The sequence below is a fragment of the Bos grunniens genome, chromosome 15, assembly GCF_055505025.1.
Source record: "Bos grunniens cultivar Pamir isolate PY7600 chromosome 15, Bosgru_T2T1.0, whole genome shotgun sequence".
NCBI lineage: Eukaryota > Metazoa > Chordata > Mammalia > Artiodactyla > Bovidae > Bos > Bos grunniens.
The window spans coordinates 14955949-14981820 of record NC_141179.1 but is presented as its reverse complement, the minus strand read 5'-3'; the positions used below and the strand labels follow the sequence as shown (position 1 = coordinate 14981820).

The following is a 25872-nucleotide window of genomic DNA, read 5'->3' as shown; positions in this document are numbered from 1 at the left end:
TATGTAGTTGACTGGGAATAGACTAATTTAGTCTCTTTGTAGCAGTTCCTGATACTGTAAGAAGATAGTTATTTACTTTTCTGAATATATATCTTACAGTACGTATTTTTAAAAGAAAGTAAATTCATTGTGAGTACCACGTTTAAGTATTTCTATGGAGCAATTGTATTCAAGTTATGTGAACATTATTTCCTTTTTATAGTATTTGGCATGTGGCTACATTTAGACATGTGAAGCACTTTAAAAGTTTTATTATTTTCGAGTAATGATTAAATTCTGTTGTGTATGATCATTGACTTTTTATTTCTTCTTTTGTCGCTATCAGTGGAACATAGGTATATATTCATAATATATGTGATTTAAAATTTTGAAAGGTAATTTCACATTTTTATTTTTCAGAACATCTTAGCAGAACCATCAAAGTCTAATGGAAGTATGGTTCGCCATTCCTCATCTCCATATGTAGTATATCCACCCGATAAGCCTTTCCTTAACAGTGATCTGCGACGCTCCCCAAATAAGCCTACATTTGCCTACCCGGAAAGCAACAGCAGAGGTAATAGAGCCTAACGAAATAGGTGCTGCCTTTGTGTGTTTGTTGTCGTTTAGTTGCTCAGTCGTGTCCGACTCTTGCGACCCCATGGACTGTGGCCCACTAGGCTTCTCTGTCCATGAGATTTCCCAGGCCAGAATACTGGCGCGGTTTGCCTTTCCTTCTCCAGGGGATCTTCCCAACTCAGGGATCAAACCCAGGTCTCCTGCGTTGGTGGGCAGATTCTTTACCACAGAGCCACCAAGGAAGCCCTTTGTGTGTTTACTCAGTGCTTAAAACTCTTAATTTATGTTTTCCATTTATTTTAAAATTATGTCCCTCTTCCTGTTTTGTGTTTTTTAATCTATTCAGTTGCAATAGGTCTTAGTTGCGGCATGTGGGATCATTGTGGCATACAAACTCTTTGTTAGGGCATGTGGGATCTAGTTCCTTATTAGAGAGAGAGAGAGAGAGAGGGAGAAAGTGTGTGTGTGTGTGTGTTAGGGCGTGTGGGATCTAGTTCCTTGTTAGTGTGTGCGCGCGTGCGCGTGTGTGCATGCATGCTTAGTCGCTCAGTTGTGTCCGACTCTTTGCGACCCCATGTACTGCAGCCCTGGCCAGGGATCAGACCTAGGCCCCTACACTCGGGGTGTGGAGTCTTAGCTGCTGTGCCACCGGGGAAGCCCTACCCATTCCTGTTTTAACCTCCAAATATTTTGCCTTTCTTTTGTTCCCTGAGTAAACATTATCATCCACCTAATCATCAGGACTAAGCTATGAATTATCTAGGACTGCTCTTTTCATTTCCAGCACCACTCAGGAACCAAGCCTTGTGTTTTGCTTCTGAAATGCCCCCCAAACTTACTGGTTCTGTCTCTCCATTCTCATTGGTTGGTTCAGGTTTTCATCATCTAGTGCACTGATAATTGTAATACAACCTGTACTCATACCCAGTGAAGAGCATTGCTGCCACTTGCTGTTACTCATCGTCTCTCCCACTTTAAAAGTTTCAGCATCTCTCCGTGCCTTAAATAACACTTGTAGATTTCTTATACCCTGGACTGTACCTGCTTTACAGTTTCATCCCTGTCAGCTCCTCCATTCTTCCTTACCCACACATCCTTTGCTCTACTTTGAAATATGTTTTTTTCCTGAAACTTACCATCTGTATTAGTTTTCTTGCTGCCTTAACAAATTACCACAAATTTAGCAGCTTTAAATAACCAAAATGTATTGTCTCACAGTTTCTGTAGGTCAGAAACTTGAATGAGGTCTGCAGGTTTCTCTGTTTAGGGTCCTGCGAGGCTGAAATCATGGTGTTGACTGGCCTGTGTTCCTTACTGGAGAGTCTAGGCAGCACCTTCTGCTAGCTCATTCATGTTCTCGGCCAGTTCAGTTCCTTGTTGTTGTACAACTGAGGTTCACTGTCTTGCTGACTTTCGATCAGGGCCAGTCCTTGTTCCTAGCAACTGTCTGCATTCTCGCGCTTTTCTTAAGGTCCCGGTAGGAATGGTGAGTCAAGGCGCTCTCATACTTCAGATCTCTCTGATATCTCTTGTCCACTTTTAAGGGTTCATGTGTTTAGTTACGTTGAGCCCACTCAAATCATCAGAAATAATTTCATTATCTGAAAAGTCCATAGCTTTAATTACATCTCCCAAAGTCTTTTTTGTCATGTAACAGGTATTCAAGGCTTCTCGGATTAGGACACAGGCTTCCTTGGGTGTCCTTTCTGCCTACCACGCCAGCCACATTAAGTTGACAAGCGTTTCTCATGCTGTACCCTTTAGTGAAATTTTCTGTTGTAGAATTATACTCTTTCTCTAAAACCGAGATTATGTATTTCTTCTGAGAAGTCTTCTCTACCAACTCCCTCTACCTCTCTCTGTTTCCTCACATGTCTCTTCTGGACCCTCTCCGGCCTTTGTTCATGTCTCATAGCCCCACACTTTGTTTGAGGGGTGATGGTTTCTGTCTCTAATCATCCTGTGTTAAAAGTTGGTATCATTGGATTGATACCGAAAACAACAGTAAAACTATAATGGATCTTACTAATTATCCTGGGGCATTGCTAAATAGTTCATAACACCACATTCTGAAAGAATAAAAGAAACTTACTGCCTTCCACATTCTTTTTTCTCTTGTTTACTTTCTTCTTCTCTCCTTTTCCCTGCCCTCAACTCTCTCATTCTTGAAAGCCACTAATTACTCACAAGCAGAATTTAGCTTTATTGTGAACACACTAGATAAAACCTTTGCTAACTCTTCACTAAGTAAATTTGCCCCATTTAATTTTTGTTATTCTTTAGTAATTTGCTTTTCTCTGAACTTTAAAAAAAAGGTTGCTTTCTTTTTAATATGAATGTAAAGATCAGAATTAGATGTAATATCATGGTTGGTTTGATATCTTATTCTTAGACTTTGTGTTCCTGCTAGAACTCCGGCATGTTTTTGTGTGTGCTTATTTTTTTTAAGAAATTATTAATAAAATTTAATTGATTTTTGCTCCACTGTCGATTTCAGCTATTTATTTTTGCTTTTTTGGATATTTGAAAGTTACACAACTTTTGTTATTTTTCTAAATTGCCAGTCTTTAACTGCTATATTCTGATGAGTAGCACTTTATCAATTGTTTTATCAACCATTAGCAATTTCTTTATCATCATCTTTGAGATACAGTGTTTTCTAAGATGTTTCTTGGTAGAAATCCTTAAAAAACACTTAAATTTTTAACATTCTTAAAAGACCTCAGATTAAATTTATTTCAGCAAACAGTTTCAAGGCCCCATTATGGGCTCAAATTTACATTCATAACCATACTTGGATACTGTTATCTTCCTCGTACTCCATTATACAGTCAGTGCATAGTTTATAAAATAGTGTTACTGTGAGATTAATTTTCAAGATATTTGCAATGCATTTCTCAGTTGAAACAAAAGGGTGCCTAAACTAATTTGCAAACACCTGTTTAACCCATACATGAATAAAATATAACACTTCTTTCATCTAGAAAATCATTAGTAAGTATAATTGCCACGGTACAAATGATTAAACACAATTTTAAAACATGAAAAGAATAAAAGGCAGTAACATTTCAGACAAAGCAAGTATATTTCATTTAAACCTCTCAGAAAAACTGTATAAGGTGGGTATATTGAAAATGACTGATGAAGAAACATCTCAAAGCTGGTCACTTTCACATAGGCAGTGTCACAACCATTTTCTCTTTCCACTTTTTCCCCAGTTTGCTGAACGAACCTTCAGATATTTACTGAATGAGTGAAGGCTTATTTTGAATGAATACTCAACTATGATAAACTTTTTCTTTTCTACTTAGTAAATGTTTTTTTCTCACTAATACGTGAGAGGGGGAAAACTAAACCTTTTTTAGTTTAGTTATAGTTTAGCATTTTCATTAATAAATAACCATTTCACTTTGCTATCTGAAAATCACTTTGAAAGTATAATTTGACTAATGCCATGGAAAGAGATAATTAAAGAACAGTTAATTCAGTTAACTGTTCTTCTTGTAATTCTCACATTAATTTTAAACTTTAGAAAGAAATGAACAGATTCGAAATTATTACTGACATCAAAAAATGTACTACGACAACATCATTCCAAAAACTTTCACTATAATTTATAGCTCATGTTATTCAGTATGTTTCAAATGATAGTAATGTGACGAATGGCTTAGATGCTTAAAGCTAGATAAGCAGCTGTAAGGCAGTTCTACTAGGCCAGTGCCTTCTAACCTTTAATCACATACCATAGTACCTGTGGACAGTAAAATGGTAATATGTGTACAGCAGGCTGAGATAAACTGGTGGGGCTGATGGCAGCTAATCTGAGGTCTTTTGTTGTCCCAAAACAAAAAACCTTTTTGTTGTTATTCCCCATAAAAACTGAGAGAAAAAACATCTTGATGTATCTTTTACAAATTCAGTGATTTGGGGACCAATAAAGGAGTCAAATTATAGCTATTCTGTTAGATATTAATAACAATTTACTGTGCATCTGATTGTTCTCCTTTAAAGTGTTGGTTCTCAGATTTTTATTTTTTTATTTTTGGTCTAGGAAACTCATTACGTGTGTATATAAGTTTTTCAATGAAGGCTATTTTCCCAAATTTAAAAAACATACTACAAAGAGTAACATTGTTTTATTTTACACTGTGTAAATCTCTTATTTCTGGCTTAATAGAAGACAGCTTAACTCACATATCTACTTTTGCATTCCACCTATGATGATAAATTATTTTGATTAAAGTGTGTGGGAAAGAAAATCTGGCCTTCCACAGGCATGCAGTTGGAAACGGAGTAAAATTTTAATACTTTGCTAACAATTTGTGGCTATTCTTCCTTGATACTTCATCGCAACTTGGCAAATAATAGTTTCTTAAAATTTTGTTGGAATGTGGATTATGAAAACAAAGGTTTTCATACTCTGGGACCTCGGGACCATCTACATTGTCGCAGATTAAATTTAAGATTCAGAAGCAGTTGTAATTACAACTGTTATTTATTACAGTGGCATCTGGAGAAATCCACATTCAGAGTCCTGAAGTTTTTTCTCATGGTCACAGAAAACACACTTCTTCCTCCAGCAGTAAACTGCACAACTAGGCTTCGAGACAAGGGCTCTTATCTGGAGTCGGTTCCACAAACACTTTGTGCCTGCTCGGCCAATCATGATATTTCCCATAAAGCACATTGTTTATACAGCCTGGGCAGACTGGTACAGCAGGACTCAGTGCCCTAGTCGTACAAAGCTACCTTATCAGTTAGTAACCTAGAGAACATTCCAAAAGTGAATTCCTACAAGTTAAATGTTCAAGCCTGTCAACTTTTTTTATTTTAGTGCTTTTCCACTGAAATCCATTGGTTTTGTTTTGAATGTTGCATTGCTCTTTAGCCATGCATGATGTTTTTAATTGTATTGACTTATCCACACTTTCAAATCTGATGTTTCATTATACAATATCAAAAAATTAATTTGCTAATATCATTGATCTCAGTAGAAGAAAATCTTGATATTGGGGAACTATAACTCTCAAAACAGATAACTTTTAATATTTTAGGATTTTCACTTGAATTTTACCACTGACAGCATTTATTTTCAGATCTTTGAAGGCCCAGGTCATTCCAGAAATTCAGGACAAGCTCATTAGATTCTCAGAATGACTACTGAATTCCTTACATCTGAGTAGTCTTGGTCTAACAAAAATGCTTTCAAAATAAAATTGGTGTTTCCTTAAAGGAAATGGTTTTTGTTCTGTTCAGAAGTCAAACATTCATACATCACGACAATTGGCCTTTGTTATGTACTTTCCAGATGTGTTATGTATTTTACGCAATATTAAGTGGATGTGTACTCAAGGCTTGAGATTTGATTTTCACTGCTTTATCAAGGGCAATAAACACACGACTTTGTTTTTTGTTACTGGGAGCAGTGGTGAAAAGTACAATGCCAAAACTATAGTGCCAGGACCTTGATTTGTGCTAAAATTAACAATTTTACCCAGCATTGTTTTTGCATCATCTTTACAAATATCAACACAGTGGAAAGAGTAAATATTAAAATCTCAGTATTAATAGTATAATGGAAACAAACACTAGTGATCTCACAGATCTCACAAATACAGTGATCTCACAGACCTGGTAATAAGCACCCCCCCACCATAGGGCCATATGCTGTGCTTTGAGAAGCAACATAATAAAGATGATGAGTACATGCAGAGTAATGTTTGTTTCTGTAAATATTTTTTACCAGAGGTAGGAAGAGTACATAATAGCTTCTCTTTCCAGAAACTAGATAGTAGCTCCTTGAAAGCAAGGACTTGTAACTTTCTCCTTTATCTTACAGAGTGCTCTGTAAATGTTTGTTGGACTGAAATTTTGATCAGAAATTAAACTGAAACAATGCCTGTTGGAATGGAGATTGGGAGATTTATCCATATTTTTGATGTGGGCAATGAAGAAGGAGCAATCTTTGAATCCAAGATTTCTGTTGTGGATAAACGATGGTGTGATTAAGACAGATTATAGGAAAACTGGGATCTTTCCAAGAAAGATAATTTAATTTTGGCTATATCAAATTTGAGATGCCTGTGAGTTAAGTGGAGGTGACTAGTAAGCAAAGGAAAATATAAGTGTAGTGTAAGAGAACTCTGCACTGATGAACTCAGACATGAACAGGTATACAACAGTGAATGACGCCATGTGTATGGAAGGATTTCTCTGGAGAGAGAGTAGAGAGGGAAAAGCGTACTGGAAAAGAGCGCTGTTTAAATGGTGAACTAAAAAGTGGAAATAGCCAAAAGGCTAGAGAGATACCAAGACAGAAAAATACTTGGGAAATCGAAAAATGTGTACTAGTGATTTGGGTCTCCCCCTCACCCTACTTAAGCTATAGCAAACATGCTGATACATTAGTGATAGAAATATTCTAGATAACAGTAGACCCAACTTTGTTGTTAATGAGGTGATGCTGAGATCTGCTAGGCTTAATGCACCCCTCATGCACCCCAAGTTATGAATGAGTAACAAACTGGGATTGTAAAGAGGAGAAAGTCTTTGTGTTTTTTGGTGCTCCTAGATGTTACTAGAGAGTTTTCAAACTTTTCCATGTTAGAACCACCTGAGGATCTTCTTGGATCCATAGCTTTCATTCCAAATGTCCTTTGATATTTTTAGTTTACTTGTTTTTATGGGTTATGTTCTGGGCATTAGGATTTTTTAAAGCTCACCAAATAGTGCAGGAGAAAATGCAGCAAAGGAAGGGAATCACTGCCTGTCTTAGGCAAATGGAATGAATTATAAATTAGTAATAGGAGGTTTAATCTTGTTAAATAAAAGAATTCAAGAGGTTGCTGCCATTTGTTTCTAGTTTTAAATTAATCATGGAGACTTTCCTAGATACGTTTGTTGAACATTATCTGCGTACCACCTAGGTACCATACAGAGTATGTAGCGTTGGAGTTTCAATTATGAATAATAGGTTCTGTCTTTCCAATATGGAGTTCACATTTCAGAGATGATGAAGTAAAGTTTAAGGAGAACTCAATATCTGTCTTTAATGCTAAGGTTTCCAGTTTTCTCTCATACTCAGCTATCCAAAATGTATTTAATATTTCAGATGTGTGTTCAGGTTACTGAGGGTGAAAAGGATAAAAAATTTAAATCTAGTGTTTGCTGTGAAAGGTCTGTTTGTGAAAATAAAGCAAATAAGTATGACATTGTATTTCAATATGTCACTCTTTTCCATCTTTCAGTATTTGAATATACTTCTTGTTCTAGAAATGTATTTCCACTGTATCCCTTCCCAGTAAATATATGAAGTTAAAAATCTCTGAATTTTTCATTATTCTTTTCTACATAAAATATTTTTCACTCAAGGGTCTTTCTAGGTAATGTAGTTATTTGAACATAAATGATGCAGTGGTACAAGAGTTCACTCATACTTTTCTACAAGAAAAGAAAAACAAGACCAATCATTTTGTCACCTAGAATGTTTTTCTTTTAACTCTTAAAGTGAAGATGTAAGTCTTAATAATGTAAGTTATTTAATCGTCTGGATCAAAAAAACCCAGTTTTTTAACTGGAAAATAAATAGATGGAATAAAAGTTTGTCATATTTCTTACATGAACTCTTTGTGTAAAATTTCATTTTTGACATTGAAAATGTTTTCAGGGATGTGTGTGCATATGAACTTAGGTTTTTATATATTTTTAAATATAGGTCATTGGTAGAATAAAATCATTTTTTGTCTTCACAGTACTAGATTTATTTAATAAAACTTAGAATGGAAAAAGCAGCCAATAAAAACTTAAGTTATAAGAAATTCCCAGTATGAAATTAGCTTTGGCAAAGAGGAATCTTTTTGGTTTACAAACGTGCAAGGAAGGATTGAACAACCAAGAAAAGAATGGCAGATACACAGATGGGCTTTAAGAACATTGGAAACCAGGTACTCAGACATGGCCAATAGTTTCTCTCCATCTGTTTGTTTGTTGTTTTGTTTTTTGTTTTTAATTCTTATAGCTAACTTCACTCTCTAGCCACAGACTCGCTTTTTCCATATATCGGGAAACATGGCTACTAAAACTTGAGTTTTAAGTTAACTTCACCTTTTTGGACCAGAGTCCAAAAATCCCAAGAAGAGAGCCGTTGTCTGGGCTTCATTTGAGTGCCCTTGTAGGTCAGTCAGTGGTGGCCAGGTTTGTGAGAGGATACTAAACGAACACATCAATTATAGTTACAGCCATGTTGATGTAAGAGGAAATTACCAGGAAAAGAGGTGAATAACACAAACAGTTCACTATACTTATAGTAAAATAAAATAATGAGAAAGCCAAGGAAATGAAATTAGAAAACATAAAATACAGTGAAAAAGTAGGGCGACCTTTATCACATAGGATGACAAGTGTGACTGTGTTTGAAAAAACAACTCAAAAGTCAATTTATGCTCAAACAGAATGACACAGATTAAAAGTGAAAAGTTGGCAGAGACAAGTAAGGAGCATAGCAAATAAAAAGGATGATGGCAGTATTACTGTCAGACAATAGTGTAATAGACAAATGTATAACAAAGTAAATAAAACCCAGCTTTAAAGCAAGAAAGAAATACGTAGGTGCCAGAAATACAATGAATTTAAGGCTGAAAGCCTCAGAGACACTATTAGGAGTCTTGATACCGTATAAAAGCCTTAGGTATTAGGGTACAGTAGGGGAAAATGGCATCACCGACTCTATGCTCATGAGTCTGAGTGAACTCCGGAAGTTGGTGATGGACAGGGAGGCCTGGCGTGCTGCGATTCATGGGGTCGCGAAGAGTCAGACATGACTGAGCGACTGAACTGTGGGGAGAAGTTGGGATTTTAAATCCAGGTAGCAACTGTAGATAAAAACTTTAGGCCCAGATGAAGTGACTTCCTTTGGAAGTCTAATTGGAGAAAAGGAACTGGAATAGCCCAGCTCCCTGGCCTGGGAAGGAGGCTGTGGTAGCAGAGTCCCCTGTGGTATATCAGCCTAGGCTTGTTCTGTGTGCTCTGCTAAGAGAATACTTGAAGACCTGAATAGAGCTGTGCAGTGTTCCTCAGTGGAAACTTTAGTATTATGAATATCACTTAAAGAATAATGTGTGAGAAGTGCACTTTTTCTTTTAATAGAAAGCTTCACTCAGATAAAGGATGGCCTCACCATATCAACTAGTAACAGATTGTAGAGCTGTAAAAATAGGAAGTGTGCAGCTGGTACAGAAATAGACATTAGTGGAATAGAAAGTTCATAGACAAGTATGTATAAAGATGGAGTTCTAGAAATGTACCTATAGATTGACATGGAGAAGTACTAAACTTATGGATTGTAGTAGTTGGAAGGAAATTCATATAATCTTAAATACTTTCATTTTCAAGCAAGAAAAGAATAAAAATAATTGAATATTGTTAACACTGCTGTATGATATATAGGAACTTAGGTTTATATGAAATTCATATATCACAATATTTAAATTTTTAATAGAAATGCAAAATAAAATAAATGGAGTACCCTGGGTTTCTTAATCAGAATGGCAGTGACCTTGTAATTAATAATGGTCTGTATTGGCAAATACAGGTACTTCTGATAAAAGTGTAAATTGATACAGCCTTTTTTTTTTTTAAGGTATTTTGCTCTATTCAGGAACCTTTAAATATAAATAGTCTTTGATCTAATAACTTTGTTTTTCAACTCCTAACTGATCACAGGGAAATAATCTCTTAAGTAATGACCAAAATTGATAGTCATTATCTCTTGGTAGTAGTTCTTCTCTTTGTTGTATTTGCCTTCTACAGTGAATATGTATTATAATTAGAAGCGTTTTGAGGGGCAGAGTGCTTAGGGTTTTTTGGAGATCAAAAAAATAGTCCTTTCTGTGCTTGTATGTGTGTGCTCAGTCATATCTGACTCTTTGCAACCCCGTGGACTGTAGCCCACCAGGCTCCTCTATCCACGGGATTTTCCAGGCAAGAATACTGGAGTGGTTTGCCATTTCCTTCTCCAGTTTTTGTGCTTAACTGTTTTTTACTCTATAATTGGATTCTTCATGTGATCTTATTAGTAAAACAAAAGATTGGTAGTTAATAATATTCCTTAGCACAGTTCGTGGCTTTTGTATGATTAGCTAAATATTTTTACCATTTTATAAAATCCTTGAAATGTTTTTACCATGGCAGCATTTCAGAGATTCACAAGATGTCTTTAAAGAGATTTTTTAAAAACAATTATCCTCCATCAATTTTATTTTTTATTTAGATGAATTTATTCTTATTCAGTAAACTTCTCCACGGATAGTATCTTATAATATCCATATTTGTATTTGACAGCTATATTTTCTGCTCTGAAGAATCTTCAAGATAAAATTCGACGTTTAGAACTTGAAAGGATTCAGGCAGAAGAAAGTGTGAAAACCTTGTCTAAGGAAACGATTGAATATAAGAAAGTATTGGATGAACAGATACAAGAAAGGGAAAATTCAAAGAACGAGGAATCAAAGCACAATCAAGGTTTGTTTAATTATGAGGGAAATAAAACACTATCAAAATAAGTATTATGAAATTACTCTTTAAAAAATTACTCTAAAAGAAATTCCACATTAGTGTTTTCTAGTGCTTAGTGTCTTCTAGCATTACAAAACTGCATCATATTTGAGTGCATTTTGAGGAACAAGTGCTGATGTCCTGCATTAAAATTATTATCTGAATGCAAGGCCGATTAGACTAACATACAGAAAGTGAATGACTTAGGTCCTCTGAAAACGCTTCCTGAGGTACTGGAAAATGTTTATTATATATACTGTAGATTCATGTTAAACAGATTGTTAAACTGTCCTGTGCGTGAGCTAATTTCTGTTTTTCTTTTTAGAACTGACATCTCAGTTGTTAGCTGCAGAAAATAAATGTAATCTTTTAGAAAAACAATTGGAATACATGCGGAACATGATAAAGCATGCAGAAATGGAGAGGACATCTGTATTAGAGAAACAGGTTTGTTACTTCACAGAGTCATTGTCAAGAAAAGTTAGCTATAGAGAAAATTAGGTGGATATAAAGACCTTTTTACTCAGTGAGGACTAACGGTGCTGTTACAAATAATCAGTTCTCTGTCTATCTTAAAAGGTAATAGTAGCTGTCATTTTGAAAAACTGCTAGTGGAAACTTTGAGAGAAAAGTGGTTTTTTTTTTTTCTTTCAGCAAAGCTGTAAAGAAGAATTTGCTTTTTGGATGACCCTCATACACACTGACATATTCTCTATAGCTTCTCCTTTGGGATGGTATAATAGCCCAGGACTGAAATTACTTGGGATCGGTTATAGTGTCTGAAGATTTGATTGTTCTCTTTCGTTGTTGTTGTGTTTGGTAGAGGTTTACTTATATTGAAAAAATACTGTCACTTGTATTTTCAAATCATGTTAACTTCTTTGTACATTATAAAAAGCATAAACAAGCATATTATGTACCTCTCTGCTTCTTGCATTTTGTTTAAAAGACTCAAGTCAGGAAGCATGTTTCAAAGTTCTTTATACTCTGAAAAGCTCTTCACAGTTGTTACTTTAGCAAAAATATTTTGTTCTGTCATATCAGAGGTATAAATAACTTATACATTTGTGAGAGAACATCTTCAACATCAGCCTCAAATATATTTTTTAAAACATGCCTCATTTTCCTATTATAAATCTAGAATTTGAATTCATCATGAATACTTTTTTAGCATCTTAATTTTGTTATACAGAAATTGAATATTTTGTTGGACACTCTGCAGTGTGAAAAAAATTGAATGCTTTCCACCTCAGTTAGCCTTTAGTCATAGTTGGAGATATTAGACCTAAAAGAAATACTTGATTGCATGACAGTATTTAAGAGAATGTTTCAGCAGTTCTTTAGTGTGAATTATATTATAGTTCTCTTTACTATGCCAGTGAGTTTATTGTGACCTTATATTCTTATTTCCAGTTGGGTCTAACATTTTTATGTGATAGTTGGAGTGGGGAAGGAGGTGATCTGCCACATGATTGGAAATAGCCAAGCATGTTCAGTAAGCAATATAGTAATTCTCTTTATTAGGATATTTCAGTTCACAGGTTAGAAAGCACCTATAAAACGGTAGTGAGATGTCTTGACTAATACATCTATTATACATAAATATGTCTTTGAATTAAGCTCTATTTTCATCAGTAAACTTTGAATAATTCATTTAATAAGAATGGTTCCAGTACTGAAAAAATGTGATTTGTGCCAATTTTTAACTTAATGTATTTTAAGGACAGTTACTATCCACTAAGGTGGGTAGGAGGAAATTGGTAGTTCACACAAATTCCTGAGAAATGTATTATTTTGTATTACTTTGTCATATTCAAATTTCTGTTAGTATGATGCCTATTGCTGACTTGTATATGAAGATACACTGTTTACAAGTTCAAATGCTTAGTGTTTGGACTTTTTATGTGTATACTTCAATTTAGCATATTTCCACTTCTTATTCTAGTTTAATTATTCTAGTTTATCCTGTGACTGACAGTCATGAAATCTGATAGGTGGCAGTCTTCAAATCCTTAACCATAAACCTCAGAAAAGAAAAAATGATGGATGCTTTGCATAGAATTCAGAGGAAGTATAAATGGTAGATGCCAAAACCATGACTAGTGCCTTAATTAAAACCGTTTAAGAAAACCAGACAAATTACAAGTATTTGTGTGCAGCCTGTGTGTCGTGAATACTGTCAAGAGTATTATCAGTGTATAGAACCACATGTTATGATAGTATATGATAAGAAGATTTCACTTGTATTTGTTAACATTTCTATGGTTTCATCTTAATACTGTTTTCCTAGAATTTCTCTGCAGTATCTAAGTAGTTCTGTGAAAAGACAAGTAGCCTTTTATACTCTGTATTGGTTTTTTTCAGTTTTTTGTCAGATGATTATGCTATATTTTCATGTTATATTTAATATTGTTTCCCAGGTCTCCCTGGAAAGAGAACGACAACATGATCAAACACATGTTCAAAACCAGCTTGAAAAATTGGACCTTCTGGAACAGGAGTATAACAAGCTTACCACAATGCAGGCCCTTGCAGAAGTCAGTGAAAATTTCTTCCTCACCAGTGCATAATATTGGTTCTTTTGTAAAATTGGTCATTTTATAATACTAGATATTTTATAGGAAAAAAGTGACCTTATAGCAAAGAAACACATAGGAGGTTTTTTTTTTTTTTTTTAAGGAAGAAACATAAATTTGGAGAGAAAGTTCACATTTCACAATAGTAGTGTACCTAAGGAAAGAGTTCTTTTTGAAAATATTGACAGATGAAATGTTCTTCAGTATCCTTAAGTCTTGTATCACTTTAAGTTTTTCTCTGAACTAATTTTACTTTTAATTGATTGATTTGGGAAGTACTTAATACCACTGAGACTGTAAGGTTCCAGATCCAACTTCCATGTAGCCTATAGGCCTTCATACGGAGGCTGTGTTCTTTGGCCATGGATTTCGCTCGTAATTCTGTTAAGTCTTAAGGCAGAGTCATGGACACTGGCAAGCCCAGAGCCATTACTAGGGTGAACTCACAGGCTTATATTTACCATGCTAAAATTTTACACTTCCCTATGTTGCTTATATTAAAATTTAACAAAAACACATTGAAACTCTCTTCACTATTACCACTTTTAATATTTTTATCACTAGAAAAAAATGCAAGAGTTGGAAGCAAAACTCCGTCAGGAAGAACAAGAAAGGAAACGAATGCAAGCTAAGGCAGCCCAGGTAAGTTGAAATGTAAGCAGATAGGCTCCTCACATTTCCTGCTATTCTTTATGTATAAATAGATGTAGATGTGCACTGCTTTGATTATTTATATTTCAGAATGGTCCAGTATATAAATTTGCAGACTTAGCTTCATGTGAAAAATTTAAACTTTTTTATAGGCAGATAGTAAAAGCTGAGCAATTCTTTAGGGTTTTTCCAGTTGTGGACTTTCAGCCAGCTTTTTTTTTAATCAATAGACCAAAAAATACCAGAATCTATACACATAATCATATAAAACTTTACAATCATATAAAACTTCACATCAGTCACCATTGGAAATGTTTGAAAGCCTCATTCAGTAATCCCATCTTATAAGAGCTTCTCTTCTTTGGTGCCTCCAGACACCAGGTCAGTAGTGAAGGTAGTGGGCTGCCCAATAGTTGGTGACCTGTACTAATTCACTAAAGCCACCATATGAGGAAAATGAACTCTGCTCATTCCTAGCCCTGGATTTTTATCCCATGCCATGGTCACCAGGTGGGATAGGTGAAGCAGTGTGATGATCGGAATTTTTCTCAAAAACTCAGACAATTTTGTTTCATAGGTTTGAAAACCACCGTTCAAGACAACACACACACGTACATATGTATGTAATTATATTTTTTAAGGAAAGGTTGAAAACAGCAGCCCTTTTTGAAATCCTTAGTAGTTGCCTATGGAATTTCTACTGTATTAAATTGCTGCAGTTCCCTGGTGGCTCAGAGGTTAAAGCGTCTTCCTGAAATGCGGGAGACCTGGGTTCGATCCCTGGGTTGGGAAGATCTCCTGGAGAAGACAATGGCACCCCACTGCAGTACTCTTGCCTGGAGAACCCCATGGATGGAGGAGCCTGGTAGGCTGCAGTCCATGGGGTCACAAAGAGTCGGACACGACTGAGCGACTTCACTTTCACTTTCATTTTCACTGTATTAAATTAATGTAGTTACTAAGCTTCTAGATGGAGAAGGCAGTGGCACCCCACTCCAGTACTCTTGCCTGGAAAATCCCATGGATGGAGGAGCCTGGTAGGCTGCAGTCCATGGGGTCACTAAGGGTCGGATACGACTGAGCGACTTCACCTTCACTTTTCACTTTCATGCATTGGAGAAGGAAATGGCAACCCACTCCAGTGTTCTTGCCTGGAGAATCCCAGGGACGGCGGAGCCTGGTGGGCTGCCGTCTATGGGGTCGCACAGAGTCGGACACGACTGAAGTGACTTAGCAGCAGCAAGCTTCTAGAGAAAAGGGCTTAATTACATTCTCTGACATACCTTCCAGTTCCTTTGGACGTAGATTTCCAGTTCCTTTTTCTTACATTAAGCGTATGAGCTTTTAAAAGAGGAAGATTGTGCTTTGTTGTCCAGCTGCTTTGTGTCTAGCACTGTTGTACATGCTGTGTATGAAAAGAAGAAAATACTGAAACGTTGGTTGAGTTAGAAATATTGGCTTTAACTTGTTAGATAAAATTTAAAGACCAACCTCAAATAAAGAACTAAAAGGAGCCAGGCTAAGTCAAAGGACAAATTATAGGACAGTACTTCAAGATAAAATGAGAGCGTGGTATTGATTTAAAATTGTGGACACATGTTCACAGATTGACTCAAGGCATAGTTACATAGCTATGACAAGACACAGTTACACAGCTGTGATGTGTTTTTTAATCTGTACTGTATGACAGTGCTGTAGGTTTTGTGTAGGCCTTTACGTGGCATTGAGTCATAACTTTTATTTCTTCAATATTAACTTTAGGCTCTCATGTTTTTCCTAGTTGCAGACTGGTCTAGAAGTAAATAGACTTATCTATGAAGATAAGGCAACTTCATGTGTTCCCAATACAAAAAGAATTAAAAAAAAGAAGTCAAAACCACCAGAAAAGGTATGAAAAAAGAACCATAAGGTACTGTTTATTGCTAGGCATAGTTTATGTGAAAGTACTCATAAACCATGTGGTCCGTCAATCTTGGATGAGTAAAATCTGTTTCATTCTAAGTTTCTTCATTGGGAAAATGGGGATAAGTAATACCTTCTAAATTTTAACCCTAACAGTGAGATGATGAATATGAAAACATTTTAGAACTACGTAGCACTGCACAAATATTAGTTATTATTCAGTATTGCATTAATTACCCTTTGCTCTTGAAAGTTTGTGTGTGTGTATACGTATGTACATGCATATAGACACACAGAGAATTTCTACTGACACTAACTGCTGTTTTGTCAGGTACTATTTTTTTTCTTTCTTAGCCTTTCCTTGGGGTAAGATGTGTGTTGAAAAGTATTATGAGGAGCACTGGCCGTAATGCCAGTAGAGATAAAACAAGCAGGAGCCCAACAGTTATGTGAAGTTGCAGGTTAGTCTTATATAGGCAGCTCTTACCGTCATGTGAGTAAAAGTTCTTTCCTTTTTTCTCTTCCATGCAGAAGGGTTCTAGGAACTATTTTGCTGTACAGCCACATTATCGATTATGCTTGGGTGATATGCCATTTGTAGCTGGAAAGGTGAGTTGGTTGAACTCTGAATTTTTTTGTACAACTTAGATCTTTGAATTAAATCCACTCATTTGCCTGTATACCTATAAATGGTGAAAACTTATTCTGCTTTTTTACCAAGGGATCCTAGTGTTGTAAGAAGGAGATGGAAGAAAGTTTTATAGGACTGGGGAACAGGGGGAAGGCTCGGTGGGACACTTTAAAGCAGGTGGAGTGTATGTGGAAGGAAGTAATGAACAAAAGCAGAGACCCTGGTTTGGTGAAGGTATGGTTATGGTTAGGAAAGGAAATGGGAAACTGTATATTTGTAGCACCAGAATTTTCATATCAGCTCTGTTGATTTGTATTTAGGTATAGATTGAAGACATTTAAGTGAAAAGAAGTCACGTCCTCTTTGTCTTCACATGCTTATTGCTTAAGGATTGATTCTCGGAGAAGCAGCCACACATAGACTTGAATCTTAAGTTCCTTTAGTGCTTAAAAATGTGGAGATGGTAATTTTGTCAAATATCAGCAAGTACTGGATGATTTCTAAGAAGTGCTTAACATTGTATTAGTTTATACCACTTTTTTCATTAATGTTTGTGTTGCTGGCTGTTTCAATACCTTGAATACCGAACTCTGGATAGTGAGTTTCAGAGGCTTGAGGAATACATTTTATTTATTTACTTTAACCCACAGTAAATTCTCAGTGAAAGCTTGGGGAAGGAACAATTTCCTAGCTTTTCCACTTGTCCTTTATAGATGTACGTGGCACAAATCATTCCTTAAAAATTTTGCCATTGGCTGTCCTTTACCCTAAATTTATTAACCTCTTCTTGGATTGCAGATACCTTTTGACCTACTTTTTTTCTTGTCATCTGTTGCTCCTAACCATGGTTCTGCTTTGCCATAGAATCTCTGAGTTGGGCTGGAAACAGTTTCTTAAAGGATGACCAGCTGTATCAGAATCATTGACTGTGCATTTGAAAAAGCAGATTATGAAGCCTCACCACAATTCTACTAAATCAGAATTGTTTAGGTGTGGGGCCTAGAAAGTATATTTAATTGGTGCCCAGTCTCAGTCTGATGTTCAGTTATATTTGGAACCCATTTAATAACAGTTCCCCGTCCAATGTTTTCATTATGTAAACATTCAGCATAATGGTCCTAGACTCTGTCCAAACACACTACTGATGAAACCTCATTATACCTCAGACAGCCCTTCACGTTTCTATAAGGCTTTACTTGGAAATGCTTCAGTTCAGTTCAGTCGCTCAGTCGTGTCTGACTCTTTGCGACCCCGTGAATCGCAGCACGCCAGGCCTCCGTGTCCATCACCAACTCCCGGAGTTCACTCAGACTCACGTCCATTGAGTCAGTGATGCCATCCAGCCATCTCATCCTCTGTCGTCCCCTTCTCCTCCTGCCCCCAATCCCTCCCAGCATCAGAGTCTTTTCCAATGAGTCAACTCTTCGCATGAGGTGGCCAAAGTACTTGACTAGATGGACCTTTGTTGGCAAAGGGTGAATCAATTCCTATAGTGTGCTTCATTTAATTAAAAATTCTGTGTAAAAAAATCAATTCCACAAATATAGGACCTAGAAAGGCTGATGCTAAGACTAAGTAAAAGACCTGAGTAAAAGTCAACTTTAGTTGACTCTGGAATTAATGAGTGAAAGGGATGTTAGGCTTCCCTGTAACATGAATTAGATACTAGGCTGAATTCCTAGACCTCCAGAACATGACACTCTATTCTGTGCTGGTCACAAATTGAGAGGCCTATATTCAGTTTAGGAAGCAATGGAGTGAAGTGGTTAAGGAACTCACAAAGCACATCTTATCATGAATCACTGAAGAAAAACATTTAGTAACCTAGAAGAAGGTAAGAATAAAAATAAAGCTATCTTCAAAAGTTCATCATCATCTATATGTATCCCTGAGAGCAGAAAAAACCCCACTGAGTAAAATTTACAACAATAGATTTCATGTCACTAAGACGGTTACTCCTTAGGAAAAAAGTTATGTCCAACCTAGATAGCATGTTGAAAAGCAGAGACATTACTTTGCCAACAAAGGTCCGTCTAGTCAAGGCTACGGTTTTTCCAGTGGTCATGTATGGATGTGAGAATTGGACTATGAAGAAAGCTGAGCACCAAAGAACTGATGCTTTTGAACTGTGGTGTTGGAGAAGACTCTAGAGAGTCCCTTGGACTGCAAGGAGATCCAAACAGTCCATCCTAAAGGAGATCAGTCCTGGGTGTTCATTGGAAGGATTGATGCTAAAGCTAAGGCTCCAATATTTTGGCTACCTCATGCGAAGAGTTGACTCATTGGAAAAGACTCTGATGCTGGGAGGGATTGGGGGCAGGAGGAGAAGGGGACGACAGAGGATGAGATGGCTGGATGGCATCACGGACTCGATGGACGTGAGTTTGAGTGAACTCCAGGAGTTGGTGATGGACAGGGAGGCCTGGCATGCGTGATTCATGGGGTCGCAAAGAGTCAGACACGACTGAGCGACTGAACTGAACTGAACTGAACCCATGTTAGATTAGTTCAGTTTTCTGATGTATTTGTATTATCCCCAAATTTAATTTGCTTATCTTTGGTAATTCCCATTGACGTCATTAATAGATTGAACAGGGCAGGTTCAAAGATAGGGTTTTCAACCCAAAGTCATCTTTTTTTCAACTTTTTAAATTTTAATTGGAGGCTAATTACTTTACAGTATTGTAGTGGTTTTGCCATACATTTGACATGAATCAGCCATGGGTGTACATGTGTCCCTCATCCCAGACCCCCCTCCCTCCCCATCCCGTCCCTCTGGGTTGTCCCAGTGCACTGGCTTTGCAAGCCCCGTTTGTTGCGTTGAACTTGGACTGGCGATCTCTTTCACAAATGGTAATACACACGTTTCAGTGCTATTCTCTGAAATCATCCCACCCTTGGCTTCTCCCACAGAGCCAGTATAACAGTGTTGTGATAGTTTTAGGTGCCCTGAGGTCTCTACAAGTTATAATTTGTGCTTTTTGTGAAATATTATTCAAACAGCTAAGAATGTGCTATCAATTTGAGTATATCCCAAACTGTCTAGTGTGAAGGCCAGTTATTTTTATTTATACATTGTCATAAACTAATACACTTGTAAAATGCAATAAAAGTTAATTGCTAGAAAAAAATGAAATTTAAGACAAATACAAGTTACAGTTTTTTCATTTCTAAATTCAGTAGACATAAAATTATCTTAAGGAGGGTCAGAAAAGTAACAAAAAAGAATTTCAAAATTCTTTAAGCTTTTCTACTTCATCTTTCCATGTGAATTTTAGACTAAACTTCTCTACCAAAAATATGTCATGCTGGGATTTTGATAGGAATGTATTAGTTAGGGAGAATTGACATCCTTGTTGATAGCCGTGAGAATGGTGTATCTCTTATTTATTTAGATCATTGATTTCTTTCATCAGGCCTTTCAACATATTAGTCCCATACCAGTTTTGTTAGATTTGTATTCAGTTTTTTTTAGCAGTTGTGAATTGTGTTGAGTTTCAACTTGTTTCTACATGATCAGTAGTATGTTTGGGCTTTGTATGTTTATCTTACATTCTGTGACCTTGCTGAATTCACTTATTAGTCCTAGGAATTTTTTTTTTATTATTATTATTTACTTAAGCTTTTCTATGGCCTCACTGACTCCATGGACACGAGTTTGAGTAAACTCCGGGAGTTGGTGATGGGCAGGGAGGCCTGGCGTGCTGCATCCATGGGGTCTCAAAGAGTCGGACATGACTGAGCGACTGAACTGAAGCTTTTCTGTGTAAAAAATCATGTCATATGTAAATAAGGATAGTTTATTTCTTCCTTTCTAATTTGCGTACCTTTTTACTTTTCTCTTGTGTTACTGCACAGGCTAGGATTTCCTGTATCATGTTGTAAGTAACAATGATGAGAGTGGACATCCTTGCCTTTTTCTGGTCTTCAGGGGAAAGCATTCAGTCTTTCACCAATAAGTATGATATTAGGTTTAAGCTCTTTGTCTATGCTCTTCATCAACTTGAGGAAATTTCTCTCTCTTCCTAGTTTGCTAAAAGTTTATACCCTTAATGGGTATTGGAGTTTTTCACATGCTTTTTTTCAAGTGATAATGGTTATGTGGTTTTTCTTTCTCACCTTATTGATATGCTGGATTACATGGATTCATTTTCACATACTGAAGTATCATTGCATCCCTAGAATAAACCCCACTTGGATGTTGTATATGCATCTTTGTATATTATATACACAGTCAGTCATGTCCAACTCTTTGTGACCCCATCGATAGTAGCCCGCCAGGCTCCTCTGTCCATGGAATTCTCTTGGCAATAATACTACAGTGGGTACCCATGCCCTCCTCCAGAGACTCTTCCCAACCCAGGGATTGAACCCAGGTCTCCTGCATTGCAGGCAGATTCTTTACCACCTGAGCCACCAGGAAAGCTAATACCAATTTAAGTGTTTAATTTAATTACTAAATTCGATTTGCTACCTAACCATAAAAACTAGGGTAAACAAAGCATCTGTTTAACTTAGCAGAGTGGTTTGCAAATCTGGCTGATCAGAATCAATTGGCAAATTTTAAATGTAAATTTCTAAGCCTTGACCCTGAACTGATTGAGTAGGGAGTGCTGCCCAGGAATCTGCATTTTAAACAGTCTGTCTAGCTGATGCTTATGGAGCCAAGTTGGCCCAACTGTCTGTTTATACATTGAAATTGCACATTGAGACAGTTGTTTAGTGTTCAAAGACAAAAATGTTTTGAGAGGGCTGCCAGGTTTTTGCTGCTGTTTATATGTCAGACATGAACTTAGTGCTTCCTACTAGAGGACAGCGAAATAAATATGGTAAGTCTCTATCACCTGGAAGTACTTACACTATTTAATAGATGAAATAGACATGCAAATGCAGTTAACAATCTATTGTGATAAATGCTGTGATAGAGATACATGCCATAGGTCATCTGAGACTAGACCAATGAATGAACTGGAGGTTTTAAGAAAGTCTTTACAAAGCATATAAGGAACTGTGTACTTTTCTTTTTATTGGCACATGAAAGAAATGGCATGTGCAAGTACAGTTTACTGAAAGAGTGCAGAGCAGGTAGGAGACACTGGGACATAAGGCTGAGGTGTCGAAGTTGCAGCTTAGTGTCCACAGGGCCTTGATTTCTCTGCGAGGAGTTTGTACATTTAGAGTCAGCGGGCCTAAGATCAGATTGTGTTAAATAGGAGAACATGACCAGAATAATATTTTAGGAGGACAGCTGATAGCACTGTGGAGTTAAGAGACAGGGAACAGGAGGACAGACAGTTGGGATGTTCTTCCATAACTGACAGAGGTGGGCACTAAGCCACATGCATGCCAGTAGGGTGGAGCGTAAGACGCAGACTGGAAATGCACTTGTAATGTTGGAAGTTTGTATCATAGGGGTTTTGTGGGAAAGGAAAGAGTCTTTTTACCCAGGTTAGGGGGTAAAAACATTTTTCCAGAAGATGTGGCTTCAATTACTTCTCTTTTCTTCAGTCCACCAGCCCCAGCCATGCAGTGGTAGCCAATGTTCAGCATGTCTTGCATCTAATGAAGCAACACAGCAAAGTCTTGTGCAACGATCGCGTAGTCAGCAGTATCCCTTTGGCAAAACAAGTGTCTTCACGAACTGGGAAGAGCAAGAAGTCAGCAACACCTCCCTCCTCTAGCAGTGTTAATGAAGAGCTGTCTGAAGTCCTACAGACTTTACAAGATGAATTTGGGCAAATGAGCTTGTGAGTTTCACTGTTTCCTCTTTTTTTTTTTTTTAATTTCATTTAATTGTAAAACCTCATTTTAACTTCTTGGTGACTTTAATAATTCTATCATATTTAAATACTTCAAGAAATATTTACTGAACACAATCATTTTACCAATCACTCAACAAGTTACTAGGACTTTAACAAATAACAGCTCTTCTGGGCAAAGTGTCTCCCTTTTCTATTACTGTTAAATGTTTTGAAGACCAGAAGTTTAGTTACATTTATCTAAATGTAACTGATAAGTTAGGAAGTGAGTGAAGGACAAGAATCCTTCTCTGGGCTTTCCTTTTCTACATTATGTAATGCTCTGTGGGGGAGATAGATAATTAGTGCTTTAAACTTTTTCCTTGGCCTCTGGTACCCTTTTTGGACTTCTTTACTATCATTAATAATAAGGAAATTTGCTCTATTTAAAAAAAATGAGTCACGTTTTAATGGGCAAAGCAGGGATCCCATGGTGAGGGAGATGTAGTGGACTTAGCCGTGTAACATAGGAAACGAAGCCCTCTTCTGTGTTTTATATAGTGATCACCAGCAGCTTGCAAAACTTATCCAAGAATCACCAACTGTTGAACTGAAAGACAACTTAGAGTGTGAACTGGAGGCGTTAGTGGGAAGGATGGAGGCAAAAGCCAATCAGATAACTAAAGTGCGAAAATATCAAGCCCAGGTAACTGTTTTCCTTTACCCATTTCTAATGATTAAAAAACAAGAATAAAACAGAACAAAAAACCCTTTCCTTCAAGTATATTGATGACATTGTATCATAGATAGCTATAAGAAATATTTCCTTATTGTAGATATTTACTAATTCAGTTCATTAGTTATTAAGAACTGGTGTTAAGCAGGCTAGGAAGACACTGTCTTGTAGTCTCTTGGAGTAGATTTTATCATCTGAAATACATCTTCCAAGTACTGAATATATTTAATGTTCTTACATGAAAGAGATTTCTCTATCTGTGTTTGGCTGCACTGGGTCTTCACTGCTTTTGGCGGGTTGTGGTGCGTGGGCTTCTCGTGGTGGTGGCTTCTCTTTGGCAGAGCACAGGCTCTACCCGTGGGCTCCAGTGGTTGCAGCGCGTGGGCTCAGTGATGATGGCGTGCAGGCTCAGGAGCTGTGGTACACGGGCTTAGTTGCCCCGAGACATGTGGAAGCTTCCAGGAAGCAGGGATTGAACCTGTGTTCCCTGCACTGGGAGGCAGATTCTTAACCACCGGACTACCAGGGTTAATGTTTTCTGTACATTAAATTTACCTTTTTCTAATTAAACACCAGCAGCAATTTATTTTAGCCAACAGCTAAAGTAAAAATAAAGCTCCCTCTTTGAAATTAAATTATTCTAAAAGAGAGATAATAAAATTAAAAAATCCTTTTCATAGTACTAATACATAACCATTACATTCCATCTATCCAGAACATGCTTCTCTCTGCTCAGACTAGTTTCAAGAATGCCTTTCTCTTCCTCATTTATTTAAAATCCTTCTTGTCTTCCATTACCCGTGTGGGAGTTTTTGCCTCCTCCTTGACTTCCCCCAAACCTTCTTGCTTCTCACACACCCTGTCCTGCATTTGGCAGCATTATCCTAACTTCTGGTGTAGCACCAGAATTGATTTCTCCTCTTGTTTTGATGTCACTATACACTAGTACAATAGGTTTTTGAAGGCTTTAAAAAAAACCCAGGGGAAAAAAATATATATATGCGTTTTAGTTAGCATGCGAGTTAAAAATACCAGTTTTTGCAAGCATATGTTTTTATTAATCTTTCCTTTTTCTTTCTTGCCTTGGTTTTTTGGTATAGCTGGAGAAGCAAAAGTTGGAGAAGCAGAAGAAGGAATTAAAAGCCACCAGAAAGACTCTTGATGAGGAAGGAAACAGCAGCAGCCGTTCTACAACCACAGGGACCACAAATAAGAAGGACTTTGCCAAACCGAGACCTGGAGAAAAAAGCAGGAAAAATCTTCAGTTATTGAAAGATATGCAATCCATACAGAATTCATTACAAAGCAATAGTTTGTGTTGGGATTACTGACTGGTACCAGGTCATAAATTTTATTCACATAATCTGTACCTCATCAATCAGATATTGACTTTCCAGGTCTCATGTTGGAATTACTTAATAGCAGGCATTTAGGGACCCACGCTTCATTACGTAGGCTTCTTGTGCCACACATCACAACTAAATGGTAGCCATCTAAACAGAAACGGGGGGTAGTTTTAAAGGCCAAGAAGCCACACATACTCTGTTTCTTTGTTTGAGATGAATTTGCTGTACTGAGATATTGCACTTTGTAAACAAATTACCAATTTTTTACTTGTGGGTGTGATTTTTTTAAATAGTTCTATTATATAAGTAAAATTAGGTTTAAATTATCAAAGTATGAGGCTATCCCATAGGCAGTGTTTGTTTGAAAAGTCTCATTTTTAAATCTTCCCTGGCATGAATCGCCTGCTTTTACTTTTCAATACAACCATTAAATATGCTCCATTTTGACTACTGATGGAGGCTTTCTATATTTAAATATTTATACATATTTAAGAGGATTGCTTTATTTTGCTTTTTGACATTACAGACATTGGTCAGTATTAAATACACTTGCATTGATGTTAATTCACCATTAAAATTTTTAAAGATGCATTCATTTTAAATCAGTTAAATGTGAAAATCACAAAAGCATTTTTAAAACTATAAACAAATTGTTAATGACGTAAATGAGGTTTTCAAATGAAGAGAGAAAGGGAGGTGTTGTAAAGTATATACATATGTATTTTTAGATAATACCTGTTTGTAATCATGCTATTCATTTCAAGGCATTATGGTTTTTAATCTTAAACTCAAAATCCCTGATTATTTAATTCTGTGTACAGTATGAGTGCAATATTAACTGTACACATGTAATTGTCATTGTTAATAATGTGAATCATAGTTTTGAATAGTTCAAGACATGTTAACTTTATAAATTTGCCACTGAAATCAATAAAGCAGCTTTTTTAAGGAAACACTGAAATTTTCCTTAGCAGCCTGTTAATAAAGGCTTTATTTGTTGTAATCTCTCAAAAAAAATACATTTTTAAATAGAACATTAACCTCTTATGAGAAACAGTAAGGATATATGGTATTTAATACATAATTTGCCTTTTTCATGCTTACACAGAAACCAGATCCAACAAAACTGAACTGTCTCACAGTATATAAGACACTCTTTATTGTTGTTAAGTCTCTCAGTCAG

General features: G+C 36.5%; 1 protein-coding gene across 6 annotated transcripts in view; it reads left to right on the top strand.

The window, feature by feature from the left end:
- CEP57 (centrosomal protein 57) overlaps window positions 1-25642 on the top strand; it is a 41340-nt gene extending 15698 nt beyond the window's left edge. For 3 of the 6 annotated variants that reach the window (XM_086338957.1, XM_086338958.1, XM_086338956.1), the window contains 10 exons: window positions 400-556; window positions 10897-11076; window positions 11435-11556; window positions 13530-13646; window positions 14250-14327; window positions 16117-16224; window positions 16770-16847; window positions 22378-22616; window positions 23169-23313; window positions 24444-25642. In XM_086338957.1, the coding sequence (XP_086195083.1) occupies window positions 400-556; window positions 10897-11076; window positions 11435-11556; window positions 13530-13646; window positions 14250-14327; window positions 16117-16224; window positions 16770-16847; window positions 22378-22616; window positions 23169-23313; window positions 24444-24674 (1455 nt within the window). In that variant the 3' untranslated portion in view covers window positions 24675-25642. The remainder of the gene's footprint in view (window positions 1-399; window positions 557-10896; window positions 11077-11434; window positions 11557-13529; window positions 13647-14249; window positions 14328-16116; window positions 16225-16769; window positions 16848-22377; window positions 22617-23168; window positions 23314-24443) is intronic. The other 3 variants (XM_086338961.1, XM_086338959.1, XM_086338962.1) reach the window with 2 other exon arrangements.
- Window positions 25643-25872: the final 230 nt, after the last annotated feature.